We start from the raw sequence: 11463 nt of genomic DNA, 5'->3' as shown, positions 1-11463 counted from the left end.
AGGGGGCTGGGGCAAGGGACTCCAGACAAGTGGGAGAGACCCTCGGAGCCCCAGAAGGCAGTGAAGACCCCCAACGCTCAGGGGCGTGAGTCAAGCGCATGGGCCAAGGCCGGTTCTGGCCGGGCCGGACTTGCAGAGCCAAGGAGGGGACAAAGGACACCAGAGCATCCACGAGTGGCCTTACCTCAGCTGGAAATGAGCACTGCAACAGAGAGAAGTCACGGGGACGGCTAGATGTCTGTCAGAGAGAGAAAACCTCGGCTTGCCCAGGGCGGTGGCAAGCAGGCGAGGCCGCCGGAGCGCCCCTGTGCATGCTGCCCGGGGCAGACGGGCACCTACCGGTCACATAGGGCCCCAGGGGCATCTGGTTGTAGTTGACAATCCCTCCCGGTCCAGGGCCCCGGAAGTTGGGCCCAAAGTTGTTGTTGTACATCTGGGAGGAGCCGAAAGCGCCCTGGAGGCAAGCACTCAGGTTTAAAGGTGGTGGGTAGTCCCACACCGCGACCCAAGCCCCAACCCGGGGCGCCCAGGACGTGCGCGAGGGGGACTCGGGCCCAGGGCCTGCAGGCAGAAGCTGACCTGCTGGATGGTGGGGTCGCCCGCTCGGTTGGTCAGGCGGCTCAGGATGCTGCGCTCGGACATCTGGAGGCGGGCGGCCACCGGGGGGATGCGGGACAGCATGGAGGGCAGGCGCGTCACGTCCGCCTTCATGTCACTCAGCAGCTCCTCCAGCTGGTTCAAGACTGCGGGAGGGAGGAGGGAGGAGGGAGGACGGAGGGGCTGTGATGCCGGCGCAGGCGGCTCAGGTGGACGCTCATTTACAAGGGTGTGTTACCGCACTCGCGGGCAGCGGACACCAGGGGGCGCTCCTCACCCCGCCCTCCGGGCCTGCGAGCACAGTCTGCTCCAGGGGCCTGTGGGCTGCAGAGGGGGCCAGAATCTGAGCCAACGCTGGGCTTCCCTCCAGGCCCTCAGCCAGCCACCTGGCTCCCAGGGAGGCCTGCAGTCCCCGACCACCGCTGGGGACAAGGTGGAGGCCTCACAGGAAGAACTGCCCCGGGAGACATCTCCCAGACAGAGCAGGGGCCGGCAAGGCCAGGGAGTCCCTCCTCCTGTCCCTCCAGAGCGCGAGGGGCAAAGGTCTGCACGGGGTCTGCTGGGCAATGACTGCCATCTCCCTGAGCTCGACGTCCAGTCTTTAAAACGGGATAATAAGCCTCTCCCCGGAGAGTATGCCCAGGATCGCAGAGATAATGTATTTAAAGCATATTGTCAAGGCTTGAGAGACCGGACAGCGCACTGTTCCATCCGGCCAGGAGGCTCTGCCCTCCGACACTCTGTCCCTGGTTGCATGTCCTCATTTGTGCCCTCATCCATGGCCGAGGGTCTACCGGGCAGGAGGCAGGCAGGTGGGCCGGCCCCTGGGCAGTGGTCTGCTCACCCTTATGCAGGACAGCATTGGCAGGCTTATTCCCAGCGAGGGACTCCTTGGACAGGTGCTGGTGGCTCTCGGCAAGGCACTCCACCTCAGCCAGGCGGGCGTTGAGGGCCATGGCTGGGTGGTTGGGGTCCTGGGTCATGTTGAGGTACGCGGCCCTCCGGAGCTGCTCCTCAATGACCAGCGCCTGCTCCAGCAGCTGGGGGTGGGGCAGGAGGCTGAGCATCAGCCTGGCGCCTTCTCCACCAGCATCCGCCCAGGCCGAGGCTCTCAGCGGAAAGGAGAGAGGACACGTCCCCACCCAGAAGTCCAGCTGAACCTGACCCTGGCCACCCCCTGGAGCCCCATCCAGCTGGGTTCTCTGCACCTATCAGCCAGCCAGTGGGTCCTGACCCGGGGCCAAGACCCAGCACCCTGTTAATTGACTGACTAAATGACTCCTCTTCATGGACAGCCTGGCCCACTTCCAGAAATATATGGGGAGGGGGGTGCTGCTCGCAGTCGCCTTCGCCCCAGGCTTGCCGAAGACTGACCTTGAACCTGCGGGCCAGGAATTTGTTCTTCATCTCCAGGTAGTTGCCCTTGTGAACCTCAGACTTGAAGGGCTCGTTGAGGATCATGTACCTCGGGTCGTTCTGGATGTCCTGCCAGCGGGCGTAGCCATGCCTGGGCCACCGTTAAGGGCAAACCTGGCCAGCACGCGGGAGGTGCGGGGGGTGCCGGCCCAGGGTCAGAGTCCTGACTGGGCACTCTCAGGCAAGTGGTTAACCTTGGCGGCAGGACATGCACACCAACGATGACCATGTGACAATCAGCAGACACTAAGAGGTGCCCGCAGGGGCCCAGATGGGGCACTGAGGCTTCAGAGGGTTAACTCCACCCCAGAGACCCAGGCAGAGGGAAGGTGGGGAAATCCATTCAAGTTTGAAGCTCGGTACCTGTGACTGACCTCATTTGGAAGTGGGGTCTCTGAAGGGGTACTCGTTAAGAAAGGCTCATACTGGGTTATGAGCCCTGACCCAGTGACTGGTGACCTCATAAGAGGAAATTTGGACACAGACACATAGGCACCAGGGAAGAAGGCCCTGTGAAATGGAGACAGAGATCTGCAAGCCAAGGGATGCCAAGGATTGATGGCCGCCACCAGAAGCTGGGGACGAACGAGAAAGAATCCTCCCCTAAAGCTCTCAGAGGAAACAGGAGACACGAGACAGCCACCTTGCCCAAAGTCCCACAGTTACGAGACGCAGAGTCAGGACTGGAACCTGGGCAGCCTGGCTCCAATACCCTAGCCTCCAGCCTCCGTGACAGGGATCAGTTAACTGTGGCCCGCCGCCTGTTTCTGTAAAGCTTTATTGTAACACGGCCAAGCTCACTGGTTTATGTACTGTCTGCAGCTACTCTGCAAAGCCTAAAAATCCACTCTTTGGCCCCGTGAGGACTGGTCTGCCAGCCCCCTCCCACGACACTCCACCTCCGAGATAACAGCCAGCCCCACTCAAGGCCGTCGTGAAGGCCAACTTTGCCGGGGGGCTCCCCGGGGTAACTGTGCGGCCCTCCCCTTGCTTCCGGGAGGTCTGTGCACAAATGTCTCCTTCTCTGACCGTCCCACTGGAAATGCAGCCCCGCCCCCAAGGTTCCTTCTCTCCGCCCCTGCTCTATCACACCCCCCACACTCTGCTAACTTTGGACATCTGCCACCTGTCCTCCGTAGAATGTGAGCTCCAAGGCGGTGGGGGTTTGGGGCTGTTCTGTTTATTCACAGCTGCACCCTCCATGCGTGGCACATGGCAGGTGATTGAACTGGAGATAGAATGAGCGACTGAATGAGCGACTGAATGAATGAATGAATGAATGAAAGCCGTTGGAAACAGTGAAACACTCTTCAGGTGTCAGTACTGAGAGGAGGCGAAGTCTCTGTTATTTAGGAGTTGGGAGCACTGGCTGTGGAGTCAGATGGATGGGTTGTGACATTTTAGCTGTGTGTCCCTGGGCAAGTCACTTGGCCTCTCTGAGCATCGGGTTCTTCCTCTGTATTACAGGGATCATAGTGATGTCCCTCTTGGAAAGCTGCTGTGAGGACAGAGTGAGTACTGAGTGTAAAGGGACGAGCACTGCTATAGTCCCCGTCATCACCATCATCATCAACAGGAACGAACGGGCCTTGGCACCTGGTCGGGAGCACTGGCTCCTGACTCCTCACCCCACAGGCCCACATCTCTCCCCGAGGGCCACAGAGGAACATGCCGGGGTCCTGCCCAGACTGGTTTGGCCAAGGATACGTCACGATGCCCGCCAGCAGCCAGTAGTCATGGCGCCGGTGCCAGATGTCGTAGATTTTCCCCGAGGACACAGCAGCACGTTCCTCATTCTGCCACAGTGTGTGCAGCTCTAGGAAGTCAGCCAACGGGAACAGAATGAGGTGCCTCCCCAGTCCCTAGGCGGACCTAGGAGAGCCTCTCTCTCACTACCTACCACCTTCCCACCCCTGGAGGATCAGTGTTCCAGTGTTACTAGGAAAAGCTATACAATGGACTCTTATCAACCATTCACACTTTAGTATAAAATAACCATCAGCCCAGACTCCAAGGACCCACACAAACAGGAAGCCTGTGACACCGACCAGCGCAGGTCTCTGCCCATCCCCTACTCCAATACCTGTGAAGCCGCCATCTGCAATGTTGAACATGAATTTGAACTTCCCATTCTTGTCTTCCTTCTTCCCCTCCTCGTCGTCGTCTTTGTCACCGTTTTGCTGTGTTTCGATGGGCTCCTTCTCCTCAGCTTTGCTGTCATCTGCGGGAGGACAGACCCACATTCATTCATGCGTCTGAAAGGCACTGCCGAGGGGCCTCTCTCGGCAAGCTCCGGTCACCCAAAGGCGAGCGGGAAACGCATCTCCCCCTCCTCCAGGGATTTTAAGCAGACAAACCAGCAGCCCCCTCTCTCCATCTGGGCAGGGTGGGGCTGGCTTCCGGCCCAGGTGCCCCTTCCGCACCAAGCCAGGACCCCTGAGAACAAGGGGAGAACGCCATGCAAAGTGCAGTTATGTTCAAGGAAGGCAGTGCCGCTTTAGGAGTCTGAGCAGAGAGCGTCTGCTCCAGAACATTCCAGCACCCGGAGGCACACGAGGCTTCCAGCTGCGCCCCAAAAGCTCCGGGCCAAGCTCGACGGCCAGCTCTCCTTCCTCCGGGTGGTGGCCGGGCCGCAGGAGGGGTCAGGGAGAGGAAGGGGCTCTGTGCCCTGAAGGACTGGAGAGTCCTGGCCCCCACCCACCAGCTCCAGGTCCCCACCCATCAGCTCCAATCAGACTTAGGGCCAAGGGGATGGTGCCCAGGAGGCTGCAGGAGGCCCAACGTGGCCCAGATGGCACCCCCAAGAGACAAGGGACACGGGACAGAGCGCACGCGAGAGCCCCAAACCTGGCCTGAAGTCGCCGTCATCCCCTCTGCCGTGAATCAAGCTTAGCTCCAGCTTGTCCAGAATTTTCTCCTTCTCAGGAAGCACTTCCTCTGCAAGATAAACGGTGTTCACAGGGGTGGGCAGGGGTCCGGGAAGGCAGAGGAGCCCGGGCTGGGGGCTTTCCAGCTCTGCTTTAGCCACGCACAGAACCCTATCCATCACTTTGCTCAAGAGTCCAACAGATGCCACCAAGGAGAGCTCCTCTGGGGAGGCAGGGCGGGGGCGCGGACACCCCCACCCGCCCACCATCGGCTTACCCCTTCCCTTTCGCCCCCAGCCTAGCGGCACCCTTCCCATCAGAACCCCCAAGTCACAGTCTTGAAATCCTCCTAACCTCGTGAAAACTCGAAGTTCGGGCAACATGGCAGGCCTTCATTAACACAAAACCCCTCTTACAAATACCCGGAAATGTCAGGCAAACTATCACCCCGAAGAACGCATGCGTGAGCTCCCAAGAAGAAAAGGAAACTTTTTGTCAGGTGCCATAAACAGGGAAAATAAAAGCTCGAGAAGCATAAGCTGGGGCCCGGCAGCAGGTAAGGGGTCGGGTGGGTCTCGAAACACAGACAGGTAGGATGAGGCCTCCAGCCCCAGGGATGCAGAGAACTGGATTTAAACTGCCACCTCCAGCCACTGAGCTCTCTGCGGGAGACAGGAAGTTCCACGCACGGGCCCACGGCCAAGCTGACGAAGCACAGCTCCCGCGTGAAACCTAGGGGCGCAAAGTGCCCAGCGAGTGCTCCAAACCCAACGCAAAGGCCGTGTCTGCCCCCGCGGAAGGAGTGCCAGGGAGACTGGCCCCAGCCTAGCAAAACCACCAGTGAGAACGCTGTGCCCTGGGCTTCTGGAAATGGAGAAGGCGGGGACACTCCCGTGACCCAGGTGACATGGGATCCCGTAGACAAAAACAAACCAGATGAAGATGCATCCGACCGAAACTTAGAAAACAATTATCCACCCACCAGAGAAACGGGAAGAGAATCCACAGGAAAAGACAAGACGGAAAAAAAGGAAATTTAAAAAAGCCACATCATATAAAACTTCTAGAAGTGAAACACATGATCGTTAACACTCTAAACATTTCCATTACAGATTTCTGAGCTATCCTCCAAGACACCCTGGCCCTGGAGACAAGCCTCGCATGGTCCTCACGACTGGATGTGCTGGGTGCTACCCCCTGAGCGAGTCCCGTGATGGGGCACAGGTGATGGCCCCGACCTCGTCACGCCGGCCCTTTAAAAGCAGAGTTTTCTCAGACCGGTCACAGAAAAAGACATCAGCTATTCAAAGCACGAAGGGGATTTGGTGTACCACTCCCAGCTTAAAGATGGAGTGGGCCCGTAGCTGGGAACGTGGCAGCTTCTAGGTGCAGAGAACAGCCCCCAGTGACAGCCAGCAAGGAGACAAGACCTCAGTCCTCCAACCCCAAGGAGCTGGGTCAGCTGACAAGAAGAATGGACTTGGAGGTGGATATTTCCCAGCCCCTAGACGAGAACTTGAGTTCCCTTAGCAGAGAACCCAACCACACCGTGCTAGGATTCTGGCCCACGGAATCATGAACCAATAAATGGGTGTTGTTTTACACTGCTGAGTTTGTAACAACTTGTTTAGCAGCCATGGAGAATAATACCAACGAGTGGGTTAAAAACGGCTGGATCAAGAAAGTAAACACCGAAGCTGGATGGGAAGACGACTCAAAAAGCCTTGCACAGAGACAGAAACAGAAAAGAAGAACAAGGTGTGAAAGACACGTCAGCCCACCTTTCGCGAACTTCGTACCTGCTTTCCTTCCTTCCTTGCCTTGGGAGTCTGTTGTCAAACAAGACACACTCCGTTTATCGCTGGTCGCCTGTCTCCCCCGCTAGAATCCAAACTCCACGGGAAGGCTCTGCTCTGTTGGTTTGTGTGTCCTCAATGCCCTGGACAGCACCCAACACACGGCAGGCCTTCGATACCCATTTGTTGGATGAATGGATACACAATGAGTAATAGGGACGCCAGGAAAAGAATAATAGAACGAAGACGATATTTAAAGAGGGAATGACTGTAATAGACGGAAGCCCGAGGAATCCCAGTCGCAGGCATGAGAAATAAACATTCCACTTCAGCGAGAGTGCACGGCACCAAAGACGAACGGGATGTCTGAAAAGGAATCTTGCAACGTTAGAAAAAGACAGAAAAGGCAGATTTCCCAGACGGCGATAACCCGCAGAGCAGCCTTTCTCAGCAGCCCGACGGAAGCCAGAAGACAACGCGGGGTTTTCCCTTTCAGAGTGATGAGGGAAAACCCCACCCCACCTCGAATTCGGAACTATATTCAAGAGTAACGCAAAAATAACACGCAATTAGCCACTCGCAGAAATTCGCCGAAAGCACCATTCAAGGGTGTACTTTAGGAAGGACGGTGAATCAAGCAACGAAGAACAAGCGAGCCAACGAGAAACTGCCTAGCATGTGGGAAGATCTCAACGAGGATTAAAGATTAGGAATAGGCATAATGACACGGGTAGGGGATTAAAACACATCGACACTGAATCACGAGGCAACAGCACGTGGAAGAAGGAAGGACAGTGGGTTAGAGCTAAACTCGTCTACGGTTTTTAGAACATTCAGGATACACATAAAGAAATGAGAAGTACGAAACGGAATTGACTATAGACTTCCCCAAGGACCTGAGGGGGAAGGGTAAATGTAAGGAAAATGTAATCAATCCAAGAGATGGCAGGAAAGGAGAAACAAGCACAAAAGGCAAAGGTAATAGAAAACACAAAAGAAAACAGTAGAAATTCACCCAAATAGCTAGCTACTACAATAAATGTAAAGAGGTTAAACTCGCCAGCTAAAAGGTAGAGATTCTACGATGAGGTTTAAAATAAAACCTATGCCGTTTACAAGAGACAGACCAAAAACATTATTACGCAGATAAACTATAAAGGAATGGAAGAAAATACTTGCAAATCATACCTCTGATAAGATACATGTATCCGTAAGGAACTAGTACCACTCAGTAATAAAAAGACAAACAGTCCAATTGAAAAATGGTCAAAGGATCTGAAAAGACTTGTTTCCAATAAAGATAAACAAACGGCCCATAAACACATTCAAAGATACTCAACATTTTCACACATAAGGGAAACACAAACCAAAACCACTCGAGATCCTTCTCACCCACTAGGATGTCTGTCTGTCGTCAAAAAGACAGATAACAGCAAGGATGGGAGGGGGTGCGGAGAGAGCGGACCCCTCACACAACGCTGCTGGGAACGTAAAGCGGTGCAGCTGCTACAGAAAGCACCTGGCGGTTTCTCAAACTGTCAAACCCAGCATTCCCATACGATCCAACGACTCCACTCCTAGGTACGGACCCAAGAGATCTAAAACCTACGTCCACGCAAAGACGTGCACACAAACGGATACAGCAGCATTATTCACAACAGCTGGAAACTAGAAGCCCCCCAGACGTCTGTCGACTGACGAATGGGTAAGCAGAACGTGGGGTACGCACGCAATGGGGTATTACTCTGCCATCAAGAGAAACGAAGCTCTGATTCGTGCAGTGTTCACCACGCCACGATACCCCGCATGAACCTTCAAACACGCTGAGTCGAAGAAGCCAGACACAAAAGGGCACATCTTTTACGATTCCATTTACACGAAACGTCCAGAAGAGGCCAATCCACAGAGACAGAAAGTAGACCGGTGTTCGCCAGGGGCTGGCGGGAGGAGGAAGTGGACAGATTGGGCGTGGGGTTTCTTTTTGGACTGAGGAAAATGTTCTAAAATTATCTGTGCTGATGGTGGCACAATCCTGTGAATACACTAGGAACAACTGGATGGTGCATTTTAAACAGGTGAACTGCATGGTGTGCGAATTATATCATAATAAAGCTGATACGCGCACACAATTACTATAATGAGCCTAAATAAACCTTAAAGTAAAAAGTATCAGAAGGGATAAGAAAGTCATTACATAGTAATTACAGTCACACTTCATCAGAAAAATGTAAAAACCCTGAACCGATATGCATCTAATAACCTAGACTCAAACAGCATGAAGCAAAATCTGGCTTTACAAGGAGAAAGAGATGAATCCACAATCACAGTGAGAGATTGTAACACGAGTCTGACTGACCTGACTGACCAAAGCAAACCAAAAACGAATAGGTATATAAAAAATGTGAACAACATAATCAACAAGCATTATCTAATGATCTAACGCATAGCTGCAGAAACTTACTCCCAAGAATTAGAGAACAGATTTCTTCTTTTATTCCTATAGGAATCAACATGTGAACCTCATATTAGGTGGTAAAATTAAGGTTACAAATATAAGATAAACATCAAATACCATACTTCTGGGTTAATGGAAAACATAATGAATGTGACAGTCAGGGTAACACCTTGGTTAAGAGAGAAATAGGCAGGGGTGTCCAACAGGTACGCGAAGATTTAACAGTTTACATAATCTTAGTCCTCAGAGAAACTACAGATGAAGAATGAATATGTGGCAAATATTCCTATAATAGGGTTTCAGTCCACGAGTGATCGTTCTGTTCATGCATTTAAAATAACTGCTCTCGTTCTGAGCACTGAAAACTAGATTCAAAGTCAGTCTGCTCAACGAGCTAATGATACCGTGAATCCCTTATATTCAAAAGAACAGATGTTCTTTGCAAGCACACATGAGCATTACAAAATCTGACCACGTTAAGCCAGAAAGCCAGTTTCAACAACATTACATAGAAACAATATCACACAGACCCGCATTTTCGGACCGCAATGCAAACTCAGTTTAGAAATCGCTGATGAAAAACAAGCCCACGAACCCCAAACTCCGGCGCCGGGCAAAGTGAGAGCTCACGTGTAGAGCCCCGAGCCCCTGCCTCTCCCCTCATCCGGGGCCTGCTGGGCTCGGGCAGAGCCACACGCAGCCCAGCACTCGGCCAGGGAGACGGAATGACGCATGGCCTGGCTGCCCGCCTCTGACCCAGAGGCGGCACTTGGGCGGGTGACCGAGGAAGCCCGCACCTTTCAGCAGCTGCTCCGGGGAGGGCTGGGCCTTCTCCGGCTCCTCCAGTCGCTCCTCTCGGGCTCTCTCCTTGCCTTCTGGGCTCTCGTGCTTGTCCTCACCCTCCACTCTGTCCAGGGCAGTCGGCAGGGCCTACGGAGGACAGGCCAGAGGAGCTGCGGGGCCTGGGGCTTCCACAGGAGGGCAGGGACCGGGCTGGCCTGGGAACGCAGCCTCCCGGCTCCCATTGCTCACTCCGACCTGCCCCACCCCCTAGATCCAGAGGCCCAAACTCAGAGCCAGAGGAAGTTCTGGGAAGGGCCTGAGACGGCCCCACACCGAACCCCCACCCCACATCCACCAGGACCCAGCTACCAGCATCTTCCATACCTGGATTTCTGGGGCTTTCTTTGGCTTCTGCACCCCCAGCTCCTTCTCATCCATGTAGCCCAGCTGGGCTTCCATTTTGTCTGAAAGATCAAGGGGAAGAGGTGAGGCAGGTGGGAGCAGGGGGCGCGCAGGGGGCGGACGGCAGAGAAGACAGTTCTGGTCTGGCCTTCGGGAAGCTCCGTCTGGGCCGGGCACTGCTAGGAGACGGACAGGACCCGCAGGGAGCCAGAAAGCCCACAGCGGCCCCACGACGTGGGGGATCCTTGGAGGACCTTGGGCCCAGTGGCCGAAGGCAGAGGCCGACAGGACAGGGCTGTACATTGAGGGGACCTCCCAGCCGGAAGCGGGGAAGTGAGGTGGCTGGAGGCCTGGACCTGGAGCCAGGCTTCTGGGGAGCCCACCATCAGGCGGGCTGACTGGCCCTGTGCCTCCTCCACGCCGAGTCAATTCTCAACTGACTGCCACGTGCCGGTGGCCCCGGGGCTCCAGGTAGCCCTGGGAGGTGGGCACGATCCCGTCTCCTATCACGAATGAGAAAACCGTGCTCATGGGGTAAGAGACTAGCCCAAGGTCACACAGCACCAGGAAGCAAACCCAGGAGTCTACACCTCCAGGGAGCATATTGTGCTCAGAAGCAGGACATCCTCCGAGTCACCACGCCTCTCAGGGCCTCACCTGTTACCTGGGGACAGGTAGGTCTGTCCCAGGCCTGAGAGGTAGGTCGAACTGAGAGAAGATGCTTTGTCCAGATAAATACATGGATCACCAAAAAGATGCTCGGGAACAAATACCCAATTAAAGATGGATCTGAAAAGCCCCTTGTCCAAAGAGGAACAATGGCTCGCTGCCTTCATCTTCAGAAAAATATGCAAACCCGAACCACAGCGAGAGCCACCACTACCCGCTCGGATGGCCTTAAGCATAAAGTCGGATAACAAACGCTGGCAAAGATGTGGAGAAACCGGAACCCCCACATACTGCCGGAGAGACACTAAAAAGATGCGGTCACTACGAAAAACAGGGCAGCGGTTCCCGAGAAAGGTATGTCGTGTGACCCAGCAATTCCATTCCGAGCTATATACCCACGTGAGAAAAAAAACACACGTCCCCATAAAAACTCGAGCACAAATGTTCACAGCAACGTTATTCACAGCAGTCAGAAAGG

At 54.7% G+C, this 11463-nt stretch overlaps 1 protein-coding gene across 1 annotated transcript in view; it reads right to left on the bottom strand.

Moving 5' to 3' along the window:
- Window positions 1-241: 241 nt before the first annotated feature.
- The window catches only part of CHD5 (chromodomain helicase DNA binding protein 5), a 49667-nt gene continuing 38445 nt past the window's right edge, over window positions 242-11463 (bottom strand). The window contains exons 32-40 of the mRNA XM_023535623.1: window positions 10299-10378; window positions 9929-10061; window positions 4861-4950; window positions 4097-4234; window positions 3721-3829; window positions 1972-2104; window positions 1442-1637; window positions 580-743; window positions 242-454 (exon numbers count right to left, since the gene is read on the bottom strand). Coding sequence (XP_023391391.1) covers window positions 242-454; window positions 580-743; window positions 1442-1637; window positions 1972-2104; window positions 3721-3829; window positions 4097-4234; window positions 4861-4950; window positions 9929-10061; window positions 10299-10378 — 1256 coding nt within the window. The remainder of the gene's footprint in view (window positions 455-579; window positions 744-1441; window positions 1638-1971; window positions 2105-3720; window positions 3830-4096; window positions 4235-4860; window positions 4951-9928; window positions 10062-10298; window positions 10379-11463) is intronic.

This window comes from Pteropus vampyrus, unplaced genomic scaffold, assembly GCF_000151845.1.
Source record: "Pteropus vampyrus isolate Shadow unplaced genomic scaffold, Pvam_2.0 Scaffold142, whole genome shotgun sequence".
Lineage (NCBI taxonomy): Eukaryota > Metazoa > Chordata > Mammalia > Chiroptera > Pteropodidae > Pteropus > Pteropus vampyrus.
The sequence above is the reverse complement of the archived record's forward strand: the minus strand, read 5'-3'. Positions and strand labels throughout refer to the sequence as shown.